The 20,694-nt window shown below is 57.7% G+C and overlaps 2 protein-coding genes across 4 annotated transcripts in view; one reads left to right on the top strand and one right to left on the bottom strand.

Moving 5' to 3' along the window:
* The window catches only part of GRIN2D (glutamate ionotropic receptor NMDA type subunit 2D), a 38,439-nt gene extending 28,482 nt beyond the window's left edge, over positions 1-9,957 (bottom strand). For 2 of the 3 annotated variants that reach the window (XR_010408263.1, XM_045891862.3), the window contains exons 1-2: positions 7,045-7,950; positions 3,329-3,819 (exon numbers count right to left, since the gene is read on the bottom strand). Coding sequence is in view for 2 of the 3 variants with exons in the window: in XM_045891862.3 (XP_045747818.1) it covers positions 3,329-3,793 (465 nt within the window). In the remaining variant the exon portion in view is untranslated. Of the gene's footprint in view, positions 1-3,328; positions 3,820-7,044; positions 7,951-8,117 lie in introns of those variants that run through there. The other variant, XM_064581538.1, reaches the window with a different exon arrangement.
* A 19-nt stretch (positions 9,958-9,976) lies between these two features.
* Positions 9,977-19,037, top strand: KDELR1 (KDEL endoplasmic reticulum protein retention receptor 1). The gene is made up of 5 exons (XM_045891861.1): positions 9,977-10,257; positions 10,909-11,009; positions 11,360-11,518; positions 16,823-17,075; positions 18,275-19,037. Exons 1-5 carry the CDS (start codon positions 10,167-10,169, stop codon positions 18,307-18,309), a joined length of 639 nt encoding a protein of 212 aa, XP_045747817.1. The 5' UTR covers positions 9,977-10,166; the 3' UTR covers positions 18,310-19,037.
* The last annotated feature ends 1,657 nt before the right edge of the window (positions 19,038-20,694 follow it).

The following is a 20,694-nucleotide window of genomic DNA, read 5'->3' as shown; positions in this document are numbered from 1 at the left end:
AGAGGCCCCAGAAGAGAACTCCGAAGTCCTAGGGGATTACAGAGCCATAAGAGGGAGGAGACTGAGTCCCTGAGTCGTCACTTGGAGGAGAACCACCTCTTGTCAGGAACACCTGTTTGGATTTTATATGAGTGAGAAACAACCTTCTATTGGGTTGAGCCACTGAGATGTGGGGGTTTATCTGTTATAGCAGCTAACATTACCCTAGAACACACACAGCATCCAGGGAGGGAACTACAGTCCCCAGGATCCACTGGGAGGGACTACATTTCCCAGCATGCAACGAGGGTGCCGAAGAAGATACCGTCTCTCCCAGCAGGAAGCAGCTTTGCTGAGTGGATTTGCCCTTCTCTGGTCTTCCTCCTGCCTCCCTGACTTCTCCTTCTGTCAGAATTTTAAACACAGAAGTGCTCTAGTGTTCTCTTCTCTGTCCTCCCTCCTTGGTGATCTCATCTAGACCCATGTGTTTAAATACTGTCTTCTGTGCCATCCAATATGGTAGCCAGTAGCCACCCATTTAAATTAATTAAAATTAAGTAACATTTAGTTCCTGGGCTGCACTAACAACATGTCCAGTGCTCAAGAGCCACACGTGGCTAGTGGCCATCATACTGGACAGAGCAGATATAGACCATCTTCCTCATTGCAGAAAGTTCTATTGCCCTGCACTGAATATGTTAATGGCTCCTCTCCAGTCACTGTACCTTTCTCGTGAACTCTGGACAGACCTATCCCCCTTTCTACTCAACATCTCCTCTTGGATTTCCAAGAGGCATCTCAAAATTAGCATGTCAAAAACAGAATTCTCCATCTACCCCCCCCCCCCAACCCAGCCTCAAACCTCTTCCCCAACTTCCATTCCTTATTCACCCAGCTGCTCGGCTCCCAAGGCTAAATCATCCTTTCCCTCTCTTTCCCTCACGCCCAATCCAGGCCATCTTCTAGTCTTCTCGGCTCTCTGTTCAAAACATAACTCCATTCCTCACTACTGCCCCATCACAACCCTCATTGACCACTGTCTTGCTTAGACAAGTGTAACAGCTTCCTGACCCCTCTCTGCTAACATTTTTGCATCTTCCAGTCCATTCTCCATCAGCAGCCAAATTCATGTTTTCAAAATATTAATTGGATCACATCCCTTCTTGGTTGAAAACCTTCCAATACTTCTACCTTAGAGTCAAAGCCAAAGTCCTCACTTTGGCCCACAGGCCCTGCATGAACTGGCCCTCGTTGCCTCTCTGACCTCATCTCCCACCACCCCCACCTCTCTGTTCTTCCTCAAACACATCAAGTTCCTTCCAGCTTCAAGGGCTTGGCCCTTTGCTGTTGCCTCTCGCGGGGACACTCTCCCCTAGCTCCTCCACGCTGGACCTACCACTCCCCATTCCTCCAGTCCAGCTCATTTGCCACCTCCTCGGGGAGGCCTCTCCTGACTGCCATCCTACCCTTCCTCCAGGACAGATTTCACCATCTGTTATTTGCTTTCTGTCTCCCCATTAGAATGCAGGCTCCATTAAGAGCAGGGATCCTGTCTTTTTTTTTTTTTTTTTTTCCTTTTCACAACTGTATTCCACGGAACCTAAAACAGACCCGGCACGGAGTCAGCCCTCAGTGAGAAGAGGAAATGGACTTTCTTCCTAGGTGTGTGCCTGTGGTTATGTGTGCAGGAGATAGGGCAGTTGTCCTGAGCAGATGAGGTCTCTCAGCATGCAATGAGAATCCTGAGAGGAACTCATCCTTGGCAAGTGGAGATATGCTGAGGGGACCACTTTCCCAGCATTCCATGGAGGCACGATGGCCCTGTGAGGACCCCTCTTTCTTCCATCCAGAGATACTAGAGGGACTACATTTCCCAAAAGGCAAAGAGTGTACACTGAGCGGGCCACAGGTCCCAGGTGACAATAAACAGTGGCCCACACTTCTCAGCAGCAATGGAGGCAAGAGGAGTCACATCTCTCGGTAGGCCACAAAGGCGGCAGCCACGGAGTAATAAGTCCACCTCGAAAGTGATCGGCTTGCATATCTCTGGACAACTCCTGTCTAAAAGAAGAAAGTTGGCCAGAGGCCCTTCCCAGAATGCTCTGGACAGCAGAGAACTACGAGTCCCAGGATGTAACTGTGACCTAGTCACGAAGCACCCGAAGCCACCGGCCCTCACAGCAGGGAACAGGTGGGGACTTGGGCTCCACCCACTCAGATGGCCCCATCGGCCCTAGTACCACCTCGGTTACACTGGCTCCACCCCTAAACAGGCCATGCCCCTTCCCAGGCACCTCCTCCTAGCCTGTCCCTTCTCCTTCTCAGCGCGTACACCAGGCTTGGTCCAATTCTTTCCTTTTCTACCAGAAGTCCACTCCAGCTGGTGTCCCTCGGGCGGCAGGCCTCTTTCCAGGCCACAGCCGGCTCCAGCCTCTTGCCCCCTCTCTCCTGCAGCCTCCTGGGTTTGACTTCTCATTGGCTGGGCCTGCCTTTCTGGTGGGCCTTCATCCTCCCAGGCCCACCCTCCAGATTCTCGCTTTCCACGCCTTACAACTGGGGCATGCCTCTGGCCAAACCCCACTCCCGGGGCTGTTTCCCACTTTAGACCCCGCCCCTTTAGTCCAGAGCGTAGGCCCTGCCATCTTCCTGACCTCCCTCTGCACCACCTCACCAGCTAGCTCTCCCCTTTCCTGACTGCCCTCGCCCCACTTCCTGGCTGCATGGTTCTGCCCTTCCCCAGCCCATCTACGACCCCTCCCCTTCTCCCACTCCTCCTTTCACCAGAAGGCTCCGTCCTCCTACCTAGACTTCTAGAGCCCTTGCTCAGCTGGCCGAAACCCTCCCTGCCCCTCAGTACCCTGACCTCCGCGTACCCTCTTTCTTGGCCCTCTCCCTGCCTTCCTGGCTCCTGGCTCCTGACCAGACCTCACCCCTTCCTAAACCCCATTCCTTTCCAACTGACTCCTCCCTTGCTGATCCCCAGATCCCACTCCACCCTCAGAGCAGGCCACCTCTGGCGGGTCCCTTTTTGTTCCCAGTCCCCGCCCCTCGCTGCCTTTCCCCGCTTCTTCTCCAGATTCCATTCCCTCCCCTGACTCCCTCCTCCCGCAGACCCTCAACCCTCCGCATACTCTGACCATGACTGGCCCCTCTCTCACCCTGCTCCTAGGTCAGTCCCCAGGCAGGCTCCCAGGCTCCGCTCAGCCTACAGGCCACGCCCCCCAAGCCAGCCCCGCCCCTCACCTAGCCCCGACCCTACCCTTCCGGCCCCACTCCGTCCCAGACGCGGACCCTCAGGCTTGGCCCCGCCCCCCGCGGCTGGCCCCGCCCCCCCGCAGGTCGCGCGCACCTTGGGCGTGAGCACGAGCGCGGCGCCGCCGTGCACGGCCACGATGGGCAGCGAGGTCTGCGCCGACAGGAAGTCGAGGATGGGCGCGACGGCGGGCGCGCGCGAGTCGTCCTCGAACACGACGCCGTGCACGCGCAGCCCCGACAGCAGGTCGCAGAGCTGCAGCACGAGGCTGCGCGGGTCCGAGCCGTTGAGCACCAGCGCCACCGGTCGCACGTCCAGGCCCGGGCTGCGCACGGCCGCCGCCACGGCCGGGCCCAGGCGCGCCGCCTCGGTCGCGTACGCGGGCCCCGAGAACACGAGCGCCACGTTGAGCGGCCGCGCCCCGCCGGGGCCCCCGCCGGGCCCGGCGGCCCCGCCCGGTCCCGGCGCCTCCTCCGGGAACGGGCTGGCGCACGCCAGCGCCAGCAGCAGCAGCATCTTAGCGGGGCCCCGAGGGCCGCGGGGGCCACCGGCGCCGCGCATCGCCTGCGGGCCCCTCCGGGCGGCCTCTGACACGGGAGAGCGGGCGCACCGAGCCGGGGAGACCCCGGGAGCGGAGAGGGACACAAATGAGAGGAAGACACAGAGATGGGGAGACAGAGACGGGGGACAGGATATAGAGAGACACGGGCAGGAGGAGATACAGGGAGGGAGAGACTCAGAGATAGGGAGGAGAGGGAAAGGTTGCGATATAGAGACAGGGAGCCACCGAGAGACACACAGGCAAAGGGAGAGACAGAGACAGAGAGAGCGAGGCAAAGGGAGAGACACAGAGACAGGGAAAGTGGAGGTGGGTAATGGGGACAGAGAAGATGCAGAGATGGGGAAAAGAGGGAGACAAGGCAGGAATGGGTAACAGACCCGCAGAGACGGGATCAGAACAGGAGCCGAGAGAGAAAGGGGGAGATGGCAAGAGAGATGAACACAGCCACAGAGAGATGGTCGGAGAGAGACATGGACAGGAATAAGGAGAGAGATGGAAGGAGAAACAGAGACGAGGATGGAGAGGCTCAGAGTGACAGAGACAGGGAGAGGAAGGAGGCAGAGAGAAGACCGAGTGACAGAAATAGGGAGGGAAAGATAGAGAGGCAGGGAGAGATGCAGAGGAAGACAAGGAAGGCGGGAGAGATAAGAGAGACGAGAAAGTTGGACAGAGATAGGAAGACGGAAAGAAGCCCAGAAAGATGGAGACGGACCCCACGGCCACCAAGAGACATGGACACACAAGAGACGGAGAAACAGGCAGAACAGATTGAGGGAGGAGGCAGGCAGAGCAGACAGAAAACATAGGAAGACAGAAATAGCGAACCAAGGCAAAGATCAAGACCCCCACCAGGGAGGTGCCCAGCACAGACATGAAAGGGAGGCGGGTGGCAGGCGGGATCAAAAATAAAAGGAAGAAAAAGTGAGGGAAAAAAATGAGAAAGGGAAAAGGGGTCAGGTGTGTGGGGGGAGAGAAAGAAGAGAGAAAAAGAAATGAGTGGGACATCCCAAGGAGAGAAAACACCCCCAGGACCTTACCTCCCACCTTGACCACAACCCCCAACCTGTTTTTGTCCCCTTACTCTGTCCCTATCCCCCCCCCATTCTCAGTGAGAGCTAGAAAGAGAGTTACGGCCCAGGCTGGGTTGCAGGGTTGGGGGGCACAGCTGTGGAGAGCCAGGGGGCAGGGGTCCCTGGCTCCCAGCCCAGAGCAATTTAGTAAATTAGAGGAAATACAGCATCTCTTCCTGTGTCCCCTGTTGAATACTAGCTGCCTGGGGTGGTCGGGCTGGGAGCCCAGACTCCTGGCTCCTGGGTCTGAAGGAGGAGGGTACTGGGGGCCTGGACTCCTGGTTCCCAGAGAGAGATTAGAGCCTGCACTAGGGGCTTCCTAAAGGGGTGAAGGTCCAGATGGGGAAGAGTTCTCTCTTGGCTGTCAATCAGGCTTCTGTCCGGTTGCCATGGTAGCGCAGGCCTCCTCTACCCCACAAATAGCCAGGGTGGGGGAAAGGCCCACACCCCTTCCCCTGCCTAGAGGCCTTGCTCCCCTCCCTGCAACACACACCTGCCTTCCCAGGGATCCTGGGCCACTGTCTCCCCAGGGATGGGGGTGGGGACTCCTAGTGTGCCCGTCCCTCCCAAATCTTGGCTCCCCTGGCCCCTCCTCTCCTCTGCCCTTCCCCAAGCAGCTGGCTCAATCAGCGCTCAGAATAGCCCCCCCCACCCCAAAATAACCCACAGCTGTGGCCTGGCCCCTGCGGGGTTAACACTCACTCACTCCTCCCTTCCCAGTGGCTTTGCATCCCTCAGACCCTCCTCTGCCTCTCTCAGATCCACCCCTGCTTGGCCTCCGTCCTTGGGGACCCCAGGTCCTACCCCCTGCTGAGGCCCAGGAGGGTAACTCCAGCCCCACCCTTCTTAGGAAGCTGGATGCCCAGTCCTCTGGTGGGAAGGGCAGTCTCCCACCCCTTCAGGGTCTGAGTAGTGGCATCCCCAGCCGCTGGGAGACTCTGGAGGCCCAATTCCCAGAACCTATGCCCTCAGGGATTACATTGCCCAGGCCCCCAATCTCCACCTCATAAGTCTCAGTCCCCAGATCCATTCCCATGGGGCCCAAGAGCTGGACCCCCCTCGTCCCCTGCCCTGTCAGAGACTCAGGAGACTGGGCCCCCAGCCCCTTCTTCCCTCAGACACAGAAGCTCTATCTAACTTCTCCCATAAAGACTCAAGAATCTTGGCTCTCAGCACGCTTCTCCCCTAGGACCCAGGAGTCCAGATGCTCAGTTCTGTCTTTTCCCAGGACCCAGAGGTCTTGGCCCCCTCCGGCCCCCTAAACTGGGTGCCCAGCCTCCGCTATGCCCAGAAACCAGGAATCCAGGCCCATAGTCATTTCTTCCCTTAAGAACCCCCTTTTTGCCTCAAACCCCATCAGTCCCAACATCCTGGGAGCCCCCCCATTCCCGCCAGCTCCAGCCTCCTGTCACCCCACTCAGGTCCTGTATACAGCACAGGCTGTCCCCCAGCTAAGAAGGAGGAGGATGCCAGAGATTCCTGGGGTGTCCCTGTCTCCATCACTCCCCCCAATCCATCAAAGAAGAGAGGAGAGGCCACTCTGATCAACAGCCCGCCCCCCCCTCGTGTCGTGCCGCAGACGGCATCCCGTTCTACCCCCCCGCCCCCGCACCTCCAACACCGTTCTCTCCCCACCCTAATCCTGGTGCTCAGAACAGGCTGGAAGGGTATTCCAGAACCTTGAGGAGGGGGTGGTAGCTTGGGGTGAGGGGTGCTTGGGGCCTGGATGCCCTCAAGGTCCTTGGCGGGGGTATTAATAGCAGACTCATAGCTCTGAGAAGGGAGGGGAGAGCGAGAGGAGAGAGGGAGAGGAACGGCCAGCGAGGGGGGAGACCGATGCTGGCAGGGGGATGCAGAGGGAAGATGGGATGGAGAGATGGGGGAAAGAGAGAGAGATGGGGTGTCAGGTATACGGGGCTGGGGAGAGGGTGCAAAGTGTCAGAGAAATGGGGGGTTAGGAGGTCTGAGGAGTAGAGACCCAGGAAAAAGGGGCTCAGAGAGGGAGAAAGAGAGGGGGTGGAGGAGAGTCTCCAGGAGACAAGGGAGCTGGCGAGGGGCAAAGACCCCTGCTCACCATGCAATCCCCCTCCTTCCCTGAGGCCCCTGGCCAACTTTCCCTGTCCTAGATCTGGGGGTCCACATTCCCTCCCCCACCCCCGCATCCCCTACCCCGGCCTTACCTTTTCATGACCCTGTTCTGTGGGGGGTACTGCGGGGGGGCAGGACCGGAACCCAGAGTCCAGCGACCCGAAGATTCTCGGCGGAGGGCTCAGGGAACCGCTGGGGGGCAAAGCCCTGGGGCGGCGGCGGCGGCAGCGGCGGTGGGGACCTCCTGCCTGTCCCCGGCTCCGGCTCTCCCTCCTCGTCTTCGGTCCCGTCCTGCCCTGTCTGTCCCCCAAGGTTGCGGCCACCCCAACTAGGCGAGGTTGCTGCTACACATGTTGCACTGGAAGTTGGGCCCCGGACATTGCGGAGGCTGTCGGGGTGTCCTCTCGCCGCCCCGACCCTGTGGGGATCCCCCCTCCGCCCACCTGGGGTGCCCCCCTCTGCTGCTTCAGCCCCGGCTCCTCCCCCCGGTCCATGTGTCCGGTCCCGCCTCTCTCTGGCTCATTCGCACCCCCACCCTTTGTGCCCTCAGCGCCCCCCCCCTCCAGCGTCTGTGTCTGTCTGTCTGTCTGGGTCACCTCTGAAGCCGGTGGCTGGTGTGTGTGTGTTAGTGTGAGGGGCGGGAGGCTGCCTGTCTGGGGAACTGCTTGCCCCTTCCTCGCTTGGCCACCTCCAGACCCCCCCCAGCACCCCCACACTCAAACCCAGGCAGAAACACACACATACACACACATACACACACGCACACACGCACGACCTCACTTCCCTGGGATTCCCCCTCAACACCCCCGGAGCTCGAGGAGGGAGCCACACACACACACGGGGGGGTCCAATGGGGGCCGGGCTGCCACTGCCGTCCGGGGCTGTTCGGACAGACAGGAGGACACAGGCAGCTGGGGACGCCAGACGCCCGGCCGGACGCAGGCAGGAGGCACAGAGTCCAGGTACACACCATCCATCCGGGTTTGGGGGGCTGGGGCGGGGGGAGGAGACCGGGGGGGGGCCCACGACACCCAGGCAGGAGGCTCAGAGTCGGTACAGACAGACAGACCCCTCCCTCCCTCCCTCCCTCGGCCGCCGCAGCCCTTACAGACACACCCCCCCTTCACCAGCCCAGCCCCAGACACCCTGACACACAGATCCTCACCGGGCAGCTGGCAGACGCACGAGAGACCCCTGGGGGCCGGGCGGACCCACCCAGGCCGACACCCCCCAGCTGGGCACTGGTGGCCGAGGGCGGCTGCGGGTGGAGGGTGGCGGCGGCAGCCGCTGCTTGGAGGACCTGGAGCGGGAGGGACTCGCACACTCGCTCTGTTCTCGCACACACACACTCACTCGGGATGCGATTAACATTCAGTCCCCATCCGCCCCTGCCGGGAGACCCATAGCCCCCCCTCCTGGCCTCCCTGGGGACCCCTCCTCCTGCCGGGGCTGGGGGAGGGGGCCGCCCCCCACCCCCAGCTCCCAGCCTCTGCCTCCCTCCTGGGACAAGAGAATGAGGGGTCCACAAATAAAAAGGGAGGAAGTGTGTGTTGAGGGGGGGGTGGGAGGGGTGGAGAGAGGCAGGGACTCAGAACCCAGCCTTGACATAACAGCTTCCGCCGTGGACTCCAGGGCCCAGGGGCTGCTGACTTCTGCCCCCTCCCCACTTTGAGGCTTGAGAAGCAGGAGGCCATTCCTAGACTTTAGTCTCCGCCGCGCTAGGACCCATCTTTTGGTTTCTCTTGCCCCAGAGGCCAGGCTTGCAAACTAGGTCTCCACCATGAAGCCAGGAGTCCAGGCTCCCAGCCCTCTCCTCTCTCAGATCCAGCAATTCAAGTCCCCAGCCCCCTCCTCCCTCAGACCCTAAAGTCCAGGCCCCAGTGCCTCCTCCCTCAGATCCCTTCCTCCAGGCCCAGTCCCTGTTGGGCACTCAGACAACCTGACCCCCCAGCACAAACCATCCTCAGGGTCCCACCAGTCCGAGACTCATGGATGTCACCCTCAGGCACCCAGTCCATCCAGGCCTCTGAGGAAACCAATATCACTTCTGTTCCTGAGGCACCCTGGCCTCCGTCACCCATGGGTACTCAAACGTCCAAGAGGAAAGCAGCTGTCTGCTTCCTCCTAGACACAGCCTGGCCCCCGGAGTGGCCCTCAGGCCAGCTGCCCAGCCCATGCCCCTCATGCCCGAGAGGCTGGGCCCAGCGTTCTCTAAAGTGGGGGGGTGGGGTGGGAGTGCAGGACACCTGGGCCCCCGCGGGCAGAGCCCAGGAGAGTGTATGTGTGTGTGTGTGTGTGTGTGTGTGCCTGTGAGGGGGCAGGGCTGTGGGGGGCTGACTCCAGGGTCTGGGAGAGCAGGGGTGAAGACTCACATTCCCGAAAAAGAAGAGGCTGGGGACCTGAATCTGTGGGTCCCAGAGGGAGGAAGGGATTGTGCATCTAGGTTCTCGGGCCAGGATGCTGGAGACACAAGTCGGTGGAGGGGGTACCCTAAGTCTCAGGAAGGGGGGCACACTCTTGGGTCTGAGGGAAGAAGGGGGCTGAGTCCCCTTCCAGAACGGCTCAGACCCAGAAGGGCTCCTGGGTCCTCGGGGATGAAGGTGCTGAGGCGCCAGACTCCTGGGTCTGAGGGAGGGGCTGGGGGCTGCTTTCTGGTCTTTTGGGGGGACTGGAGCTGGAGGCCCCTGAAAGGCCAGCGTCTGGGGCCCTGTCTAGGATTTTAAAAAAACTCGCAGCCCAGCCTCCCGAGTCCCTGACAACCGCAGAGCCTGGGAGGCTGAGCCGCTACCCTCGCAAAGGCACAGGCCGCCTGGAGGAGCAGGTGCCGGACTTGGACTTGGGAGTTTCAGATCCCATCGACCCCACAAATTCCTGACAGGCAGCCTTGGGGGTGCCTTTAGCGCCGATTCCGCAAGCCCGGAGGTGCGGGCATAGGGGGCGCCGGAGAGCCGGAACTCCGCCCTCGGGGGCGGAGCCTCCCGCCGGACTCCTCCCCCCTCCCGCCCTCCTCCCTCTTCCCAGCTCCTGCTCTGCCACCAGCTCCGGCTTCGGCTCCCCCTCCCAGAGCCCCCTCCCCGGAGCGGAGCCCACCCGAGGGCCCCTCTCCCGCCCCCCCCCCAGCCCAGCTACCCGGCCAGAACATCAGTCCCGGGGGGCAGACCCCCTCCAGCCTGCCTCCCGCCAGCCCAGCCCTGCCAGAGCCCCCTCCCAAAGCATGAATCTCTTCCGATTCCTGGGAGACCTCTCCCACCTCCTAGCCATCATCTTGCTACTGCTCAAAATCTGGAAGTCCCGCTCTTGTGCCGGTGAGACGCCCAGCGGGGCGGGAGAAGGGGGCAGCGCGGGGGACATCGCAGGACTCGGGGAAGGGTTTGGAGGCACGAGGGGACGGGTCTCCCCACCCAGCCCCCCGCTGCTTGCTGGGGATCCCCCTTCCAGTCCGGGGTCACCGGGGGGTCAGTTCCCTCCCCCAGACTAGGGGTGCATACAGTTTGGTGGGGGTGGCTCCTGGCACCCAATTCAGCTCCCCCCGGGCCCGTCTCTGGTGGCCCCGGGAACCGTGGCAGGCAGGGAGGTGGCCCGGAGTTGGTGACGTGGACCGTGGCGGCCAGGAAGGGAGCGGGAGAGCGGCGACCGCTTCCAGGGGGCTGAGGTCAAGTGGGGTCCTTCCGAGGCCCCACCTTGTGTCCGGACTGTGGGAGGACCCTGAGGGGGCCGGGAGTGGCCGTGAGGCCTAGCCTGGGACAGAGCCTCGGGCTGGAGTAGCTTCGGGGCCGGGCTGCCCCCTGGCTGTGGGCCGTGGGAAAGGGCCCTGCTCAGGCGGGGAGGGCTGGGGAGGCCTCCAGGGACAGCTGCACTCTGGAGCCGACTCTGGGCTGGTCCCAGGCGCTGGGCCTTGCTTTATTCCCCAGGCAGCCCACTCCCAGCCTACCCCCCACTCTCTCTTTGGACCACAGGGATTTCAGGGAAGAGCCAGGTCCTGTTTGCTGTGGTGTTCACCGCCCGATACCTGGACCTCTTCACCAACTACATCTCACTGTACAACACCTGCATGAAGGTAAAGGCTCTACCCCACCTGCTGGGCCCTCCTGAGGGGGGAGCCAAGTGAGGGTCCTAGGGAGGAGGGAGTATGGAGCCCAGACTTCCTGGGCCCAGGGGAGGAAGGGGCTGGGGTTCCAAACTCCTGAGTCCAAGGGAGAGGGGGGCTGGAGGTGAGGACTCCTGGATGTGAGGAAGGAGGGACTGGGGGTAAGGACTGCTGGGTCTGAGGGAGGAGGCTGGGGTCCTGGACTCCTGGGTCTGAGGGAGGAAGCGGCCGGGGTTCCAGACTCCTAAGTCCCAATCTCTTGGAGGCTCAGGCCCTGCACTTTGAGCTGAAGTGCCCTCCTCGTCATCCCCCCTTGGCAGGTGGTCTACATTGCCTGTTCCTTCACCACAGTCTGGATGATTTACAGCAAGTTCAAAGCCACTTACGATGGGAACCACGATACATTCCGGGTGGAGTTCCTTGTTGTTCCCACGGCCATCCTGGCGTTCCTGGTCAACCATGATTTTACTCCTCTAGAGGTAGGCTACCTGGCAGGGTCCTGGTAGTGGTGGGTGGCAGAACAGCTATTGACAGTGGACCCTCTCAAGGGCTTCCTCGTGCAGGGTTTGCTCAGACTTCCTTATTTTATTTACTTATTTTTTTAAAGATTTTAGTTATTTATTTCAGAGAGAGAGGGAGCATAAGCAGGGGGAGGGGCAGAGGGAGAAGTAGACTCCCCGCAGAGCAGGGAGCCCGATGTGGGACTCGATCCCAGGATCCTGGGATCATGACCTGAGTCTTAGGCCGACACTTAACGACTGAGCCCCCCAGGCGCCCCCAGACTTCCTTATTTTAGGACATACAAGTTCAGCACACAGGTTCGGGAGTTGGATGGTATTAAAGCAATAATAGCAGCACTCAGTGTATTCCAGGTGCTGCTCTAAGCATTTCTTTGTACAGCAGCCCCATTTTACAGATGAGGCAACTGAGGCTTAGGGAGTCTGAATGACTTGTCCAAGGTCATTGGCTTAATGAGTAGCTCAGGAATTGGGAACAGGGGCCCTGGAGCCAGACTACTTGGATTTGAATCCCACATTAGCTACTTTCTATTAGCGTGACCTTGGGCATGTGACTTGACCTCTCCATGCCTCAGTTTCCCTATCTGTAAGGTCCCGACCAGGTCACTGTGAGGATTTACTGATTGTGTGGCATGGTCTCATGGTTAAACATATAGACTGTGGAACCAGAGAGCAGGGGTGATTCAAAAGCCAGCTTCTACTACTCAGCAGCTGTGGGACTTTGGGCAAGTCTGTTATTTTTCTGGGCCTCAGTCTCCTTGTCTGTAAAATGGGGATAATCAATTCCCTCTTCATAGGGTTCTTTTTATATATATATATATATATATATTTTTTTTTTAAAGATTTTATTTATTTATTTGAGACAGAGAGAATGAGAGAGACAGAGAGCACATGAGAGGGGGGAGGGTCAGAGGGAGAAGCAGACTCCCTGCCGAGTAGGGAGCCCGATGCGGGACTCGATCCTGGGACTCCAGGATCATGACCTGAGCCGAAGGCAGTCACTTAACCAACTGAGCCACCCAGGCGCCCTCTATATATTTTTTAAAGATTTTATTTATTTGCGAGAGAGAGAATGAGAGACAGAGAGCACGAGAGGGAAGAGGGTCAGAGGGAGAAGCAGACCCCCCGCCGAGCAGGGAGCCCGATGCGGGACTCGATCCCGGGACTCCAGGATCACGACCTGAGCCGAAAGCAGTCGCTTAACCAACTGAGCCACCCAGGCGCCCTCTTCATAGGGTTCTAATGAGAGGTTCATAGTGGTAAAGCACAGTGTCTGGCCCTAGGTAGCAAGTTCTGTGTCAGTGTTGGTTTAATGACTGAAGTTTAATACCGTGCTGATACTTCTTCTAAAAGTCGTGGTTTTTATTCCATGGCATTTTGGTAGCACCTGTACAAATTCCTGGGAAGAATTTTGAGAGAGCCTGTGCTGAGTTTGTGATCTCCTACCCCTTGAGGCCCAGCGGGAATCAGAAAATCAGAGCAGCCTTCCCTCCCCAAGGCCCCCTCCGGCCTTGCAGGAAGCTGGCCCTGAGTGGCCAGATGTGCTGATGTTTTCAAAAGAGGCCACAATTCAGGAGTTTTCCTGAAAGATCGAGCTTTGCAAATTTGGCCACATATTCAAACTATATTTCTTTTTTTATTTTTAAGTTTCTTTTTTGTTGTTGTTGTTTTTTTTTAAGATTTTTAAATTTATTTTTTATTTGAGAGAGAGAGAATGAGAGAGAGGGAGTACATGAGAGGGGGAGGGTCAGAGGGAGAAGCAGACTCCCCGCCGAGCAGGGAGCCCGATGCGGGACTCGATCCCGGGACTCCAGGATCATGACCTGAGCTGAAGGCAGTCGCTCAACCAACTGAGCCATCCAGGCGCCCCTATTACTAATTTCTTTTTTTTTTTTTTTTAAAGATTTTATTTATTTATTTGAGAGAGAGAGAATGAGAGAGCACATGAGAGGGGGGAGGGTCAGAGGGAGAAGCAGACTCCCTGCCGAGCAGGGAGCCCGATGCGGGACTCGATCCAGGGACTCCAGGATCATGACCTGAGCCGAAGGCAGTCGCTTAACCAACTGAGCCACCCAGGCGCCCCAGAATATTATTATTTTATTGTTATTTTTAAAAATATTTTATTTATTTATTTATTTGACAGAGAGAGACACAGCGAGAGAGGGAACACAAGCAGGGGGAGTGGGAGAGGGAGAAGCAGGCTTCCCGCTGAGCAGGGAGCCCGATGCAGGACTCGATCCCGGGACTCCAGGATCATGACCTGAGCTGAAGGCAGTCGCTTAACCGACTGAGCCAGCCAGGCGCCCCTCAAAATATATTTCCAAAAGCACTGTGCAGGCCAGACAAATTTGACCGAGGGCGATGTCGGCTCACAGGTCCCAGGAATGTCAGAGGGAGGCTGCACCGCACCGTGGCGGGAACCCTGGGCTTGGCTGTAGGTCCTGGTCTTTGCAAACATACTGTCCTCACCCCTTTCCTGGAGCACTTACCCATTTTGCAGATGAGGAAACAAAGGCAGGGGGAAAGCACTGGGGCTTGCTTTAGGTGGAGGTGGCCAGACCAGAACCCAGGACACTTGACTCCAGCTTTTGCAGTTCCCTCATTCAGAGGGGGGAGGTCACTTGTGCAAAGTATTGGCACCCACTGTGTGTCCAGCTCTGTGCTGGCCATTCCACATAGGTCATCATCCTGTCTGACCCCTTGGCCGCCCAGGACGCAGACATCCTCATCCCCACTTCTTGGGGCACTAAGGTGAGGCTCAGAGGGGAGAGCTCACAGGATTTGAACCCAGGTCCACCTGCTCGCAAAGCCCATGATACTAACTGGTGCGTGCTAAAAAAAATTATTATTATTGGGCGCCTGGGTGGCTCAGTTGGTTAAGCGACTGCCTTCGGCTCAGGTCATGATCCTGGAGTCCCGGGATCGAGTCCTGCATCGGGCTCCCTGCTCGGCAGGGAGTCTGCTTCTCCCTCTGACCCTCCTCCCTCTCATGCTCTCTGTCTCTCATTCTCTCTCTCGCAAATAAATAAAAAATTTTAAAAAAATTATTATTTTTTTAAGATTTTATTTATTTATTTGACAGAGAGAGACACAGCGAGAGAGGGAACGCAAGCAGGGGGAGTGGGAGAGGGAGAAGCAGGCTTCCCGCTGAGCAGGGAGCTCCATGTAGGGCTTGATCCCAGGACCCCGGAATCATGACCTGAGCCAAAGGCAGATGCTTAAAGACTGAGCCACCCAGGCGCCCCTAAAAAAAAGTATTTTTGAATCATGGACGCAAATTATTCTTTAAGAATTCAGACATCACAGGGCGCCTGTTTCTCCCTCTCCCTCTGCCCCTCCTCCCCGCTTGTGCTCTGTCTCTCAAATAAATAAATAAAACCTTAAAAAAGAAAGGAAGAAAGGGGGCGCCTGGGTGGCTCAGTCGTTAAGCGTCTGCCTTCGGCTCAGGGTCCTGGGATCGAGCCCCGCATCGGGCTCCCTGCTCAGTGGGAGGCCTGCTTCTCCCTCTCCCACTCCCCCTGCTTGTGTTCCCTCTCTCGCTGTCTCTCTCTCTGTCAAATAAATAAAATCTTAAAAAAAAAAAAAAGAATTCAGACATCACGAATAGAGAAATGAACGCAATGAAAATGTGACCTTCCGTCTCCTCTTCTGTCATAATCCTCTTCTCCAAGGGTGACCCCAGGGGTAACAGCTGGGCGTGCATCAATTTAATGGGGATGTTTTTTGAGAGCCTCAATACACCTGACTTGCTAAGAGCCGTGCTGGAGGATCCTGAGTGATCATGGGAGTGAATGCTGGAGTCCAGTGCCTGGGTAGGAGTCTATTTCTACCCATATTGTGGCTGTGTGACCTTGGGCCTCAGTCTTCTTCTCTGTATAATGGGGATAACAATAGGATTCACCTCCTGGGATTAAGACATAAGCCAGTTAATACCCATAAGGTGGTAGAGCAGTGCCTTGGATATGGAAATGCTATGTAAGCGTGAGTTGTTACGAATGCACTCTTGATGTTCCCCCCTTTTCTCCCACGAAACCAAAACAACTGAGGAGGAGCCCCACCTGCCACCTGGCCTCGTTCTCTGAGGGGTGGTTTCGGTGGGTCTGTAGACCAAAAGTCACCCCAGGTGGGACTTTCAGGTTGCTGAGGACTGAGAAGGAGCTGACAGATGTCTGCAGTCTCTCCTTCCCCCTCCTACGATGCCCTGTCCTGCCCACAAGTGATGATTGTCACTGCTTTCTAAATGGTGGCCGGCAACAGACAAGCCCACGGGGGGCTTGCTCCCATTCACTCACTCGTTCATTCAGGCATCAAATATGTGCCTGGCTCCGTGGCCACAGAGTGAACAAGATGTAGGATCCTGGGCCTCGTGGAGCTTACTCTTGTTCTGCTGAGAGCTGCCAGGAAGGAGAACAGAGGGGGGTGATGTGACAGTCCTGGGGGTAGGACTGGTCAGGGGAGGCCTCTCTCAGAGGTGATGGATGAACGAGGCTGCAAGGAGGTGGAAGACGCGAAATGTGACAGTCTGGGGGGAGAGCTGTGGGAACAGCGAGTGCAAAGGCCCTGGGGCAGGAAGGAGTGTGTCGTATTGGAGTACCGGCTAGGAGGCTGCATCCTGGAGAGCAAAGGAGGGAGTAAGGGACGAGGCTGGAATGGGCCTCGAAGGCCACCATTAGGAATTTGGCATTTATTCTGGTTGTGATAAGAAGCAGTGACTGGAGGACTTCAAGCCAGGGAGTGACAGAGCCTGATTTATGTCTCTAAAGATTACACATTGAACAGCGCCCCAGCAAGGGTGGGAAAATCAGCCTCATTTTAGAAATAAGGAGGTGGAGGCTCAGAGAATCTGGGTCTCTTGCCCAAGGTCTCAGAGAAGGGAAATCTCAGAGCCAACATTCCAGCCTGGCCTGCCTCTTGGAGGGGCATGACTGCAGAGTGCTCCTGAGCACTGCCTCCAAACCCTTGCTTTGCGTCCCAGCTGCGCTGCTTCCTAGCCACGTGCTCCCGGGCAAATCTCTGGGCCTCAGTTTCTTCATCCGTAGAATGGGGATGCCAGTGACAGGCTCTCCCTGAAGGGGTGGTGGCGAGGATTAAGTGGGAGAGTCAGGGACGCGGGTGGAGCTGTGTCTGGCATCACCGTTGGCCCCGCTCAGCATCGCTGTCCCCGTTCTCCCTCCACCATCCCTGCGCCGGTGACCGCAAGGCCGCCCGCCGCCTGCCCTCCCGCCTCACCCTGCGCTCTGCCCCCGCTTCTTCGGTTCCCCACAGATCCTCTGGACCTTCTCCATCTACCTGGAGTCGGTAGCCATCCTGCCCCAGCTGTTCATGGTGAGCAAGACGGGGGAGGCCGAGACGATCACCAGCCACTACTTGTTCGCGCTGGGCGTCTACCGCACGCTCTATCTCTTCAACTGGATCTGGCGCTACCACTTCGAGGGCTTCTTCGACCTCATCGCCATCGTGGCGGGCCTAGTCCAGACTGTCCTCTACTGCGATTTCTTCTACCTCTACATCACCAAAGGTAGCCAGCATGGAGGGCCGGCCGCGGGGCATCCTGCCCCGTCCCCAGCTCCCGCCCTCTCTGGGGCCCAGGCTCCGTCTCCCCGGCCCTGTAGCCCTCGAGGGAGGGCAGGCTTCCTCTCCCAGCTTCTGGGGTCCCAGGCTCACCGCCCTCCTGGGAATTCGGACCTCCAGCCCCTGCCTACCTAAGAAGCAAGGCATTGTTCTCCTCGCCCGTGTGTCCCCGAGCAAAGAGCAGCGAGGCCTCGGAGGTGTGGGGTGGGGTGGTGGCTGCGGCCTGCTTGCAGAGCAGCGTCCTCCCTTGACCCCACAAAGAGCGGGCATCCCTCTCCCCAGCCCCTGGGCCTTTGGAGGACAAAGAGACAGGACAAAGAGCGGGCAGGAGTGGCCTCTGACTTTTCCTCTCTCAGAATCTGTCCTAGGGCCTCGTCCCACCCTGAGGTTCCAGGTCCCATAAAGGATCAGAATTCCTACCTCCCCGACCCCAGCAGCGCTCAGAGGAGGGAGAGGCTCCTCTCTGTTGCTTGGTCTCTGTCCTCACCCTCAGGGACTCAGGCCCACCAAGATTCATACATTCATTCATTCATTCATTCAACCATCCAACAAATGTGTTGAGCACTTTCTGTGTCCCTGGCCAGGGCTAGGCTCTGGGCGTGCAGCAGAAGGAAAAAAGGTGGCCCTCCCCTCCCCTGTGTTCTAATCTGGAGGTGATGGTGAATGAACAAGGAGAGAGAGATGGTTGCAAACAGCAAGAGAGAAGGAAACCAGGGTTGGGTCAGTGAGCAACCGGGGAGGGTGAGGGGGCTGCTTTATATGGGGGGGTGGTCTGAGGAGGTGGCGATGGGAGCAGGGAGCTGAGAAATGAGGAGGGAAAGAGGGGACAGTAAGGGCAGAGCGTGGAGGCCAGCCTGCGGCCTCCAGGCTGGGCGGGGGGGGGGGAGGCGGGCAGCAGGGGGGCGGTGGCACCTGGCCAGCCCTACCAGGCCCTTGGACCCTGTCCTTCTGAGACCCCTAGGTGCCTCTTGCCTGCATCACTCAGCCCACCCCTGGGCAATTCAGGCCTGTCCTCCCAGCTTATGATGTGGGGCCCTGCGGCTGACCCTCCCGGCCGCTCCACCAGCCGAGCATCCAAGCGGGCGTGGGAGGCTGTCCCCGCCCCAGGGCCCCCCGGTAATGCCTGCCCGCTCTGTCTCCTCGCAGTCCTGAAGGGGAAGAAGCTGAGTTTGCCGGCGTAGCCCTGGGCCTGGCCATCCCTCTCCTCGGCGGCCCGCGAGAGGTGGAGGAAGGTGCGAACAACGAAGAGCCTTCCCGTCCAGGGGTGACTTTTTAAAGAACCAACCTCTCCGCACTCCCTGGCCCCCCTTCTGCCGGGTTTCAGGGGGGTGGTGGAGGACCCAAGTCTTGGGGAGCTCAGGACCTGGGGTGTTTGTAGTTTTTTGCCTTTTAGAGAAGAAAAAAAAAAATCTTTCCACTATTTAGTTTTTGATTCTGATGACTCCTTTCTCTTCTACTCTCTGGCCCCTGATTTTTATAAACTGTTTTTGAGTGTCCTGTGGGGCGGGGCAGGGTCGGAGATCTTTTCCCTCCCCCAAAGCCCCTCGGCTCCCTTGCAGACCCTACCCCCCAGCTCTGCCCGTTGCCAAACACTAAACCTGCACATACCCGCCTGTCTGACCTCCCACCGTGGCCAAGAACACAAACCCCCCAAAGTTCAGGACTGGGGAGAGGGAGGAGGGGAGGGATGGTCTCCCTGACTTTTCAATATAATTTTTTTCCAGAGTTTGGGGTTTTTTGGTCTTGTCCTCATTTTTTGACAATTTAGCGGGGGGCGAGGGGGCCAGACATGGCAAAGGGGGTTGGCCTGAGGGTCACTGTGGCTCAACAGCCACATTTTTGTACAGAATTGATGGTTGATTCTTTGTTCTCTTGAAATAAACCGAGGAAAATGATGCCTCTTTCGCTACTCCTTGCCCTCTCTCTGGTGTTTGTGGGGTCCCTCCCGGCCCCTCTCTCTGCTTCTCCTTTATCCCATCGACAGCCTGCAGGCGATCGAGGCCTGGGAGGAGCAGACAGGTGAGAAACTGGGTTCCCCGAGTTTGCTCTGAGCAAACCTCTGAGCTGCACCCTCACTCCTCATGGCTGTGATGGGGAAGAGGTTTTGGGGGGCGGGGTGGTGGGAAAGAGAAAATCTTGAAGATTCTCTTTATCTTGGCACAGAACTTTCCTGGCAGTTCTCCCGAATCCCAGGACTGCAGAGGACCTTCAAGAGCATGTGTTGTAGAGGTTACCAGTGGGCAGCCCCTGTCCTGCCCTCATTTGGCATTTTGTTGAGCCACTCTGTTTTCTTTAAAAAGAAAAAATAAATAAATAAATGGAATCTGTTGCCAGCCTTTAGAAATCAGATTTCCACATTGAAATCTGGATTTCTGGCTTCTCTTGAAAAAAAATCCATCAACCTGACAATGCTGGGTCCTCGCTTCCGGGTGGCAACAGATGGCTGGAGCTGAATGGAAGAGATGTGAGCCTTCCATCACCATCCCCAGGACTTGGCCGAGGGGTTGCTACCATTTATTATCGGGCTGACACGGGCATTTTTTGTTTTTGTTTCATGGAGTTAAAAGAAAAGCCAAATATTTTCCACGTCTCCCTCCTGATCGGCTTCACACCTGGCCTATTATCTCCTTCACTTGCGTTAGCTGCCTGGACCTTGTCAGGCTTTTGGAGTTTTGCCCCCTGGTTCAGGATGGCTCCCTAGATGTCCGCCAAGTCCTTCCCGAGCCATGTTCAGTTCTGTCGGATGGCTCTGGAAGCTTCGGCAGGTGGGTAGCTGGAGTTTCCCAAGCCCGCGTGCCTGGCAGTGTGTGTTGCATGGATGAGGCTGCTGGACCCCAACAGCACCCCTGAAGGGGGGTAGTTTGAGTGGTAGGAGGAAACCAGGGCCTAGGGGCAAGGGGCAGAGGTGGTGTTTGTCCCTGAGCTTCCCGATGCCGCAGCCTGCGCATTTAGCCACCTCTATGTAGTTTTTCAACTGTTTTTGCTTCTTTCTTGTAAGCCAAGGCACCTTCTGTTTACAGGAATTTTACCCAGAAGCCTGAGTGGGAAGACGGAGGAACAGTGCCGCTTGGGGTGATTCGGGGGGCGGGGGGCACCTCTCCGTGTGCAGTCTGAACACCATCAATCGAAATCTGGTCTGAGTCTTTAGTTTTCCAGCCAAGACAGCTTGGCCTGGAGAAATGAAGGGCCACATCCCAGCTTATCCAGCTAGTGACGGAGCTGGGACTAGTACTCAGAGACTTCCTGTTTCGAACCTCAGAACACTGCCCACTCTGCGGCCCAGCTGCTCTTTTCCCAAGATGCCCACAGGGACCATATCCTACTTATTTTTGTACCTTAAGGAGCAAGCATGGGGACTGCCACACAGGAAACCTCAAAAAAAAAAAAAAAGGGACCATAGAACCCCCATGTGACCCCCGCCCCCACGACTGGCATCCCTTTGTCCAGTTTGTAAATGAATGCTCTGCAGGCCACGGTGGCCCTCTTGTGGGTTGGTTTTGTTTGGCCTGCATAACATTAACAGTTTTTCTTTCTATTTGTTGCCAACAAACTCCACATAAAAAGAA

Source organism: Mirounga angustirostris, unplaced genomic scaffold (assembly GCF_029215605.1).
Source record: "Mirounga angustirostris isolate CCGP_5_RB_7025 unplaced genomic scaffold, mMirAng1.0.hap1 SCAF_16, whole genome shotgun sequence".
Taxonomy (NCBI): Eukaryota; Metazoa; Chordata; class Mammalia; order Carnivora; family Phocidae; genus Mirounga; species Mirounga angustirostris.
Note: the sequence above shows the minus strand (reverse complement) of the source record. Positions and strands in the feature narration are given on the sequence as shown.

Coding starts and splice junctions, on each gene's coding strand:
- KDELR1 (XM_045891861.1), top strand. CDS start 10,167: ATGAATCTCTTCCGATTCCTGGGAGACCTCTCCCACCTCCTAGCCATC. Junction 11,010..11,359: donor TGTACAACACCTGCATGAAG/GTAAAGGCTCTA, acceptor CCCCCTTGGCAG/GTGGTCTACATTGCCTGTTC. Junction 11,519..16,822: donor ATGATTTTACTCCTCTAGAG/GTAGGCTACCTG, acceptor GGTTCCCCACAG/ATCCTCTGGACCTTCTCCAT.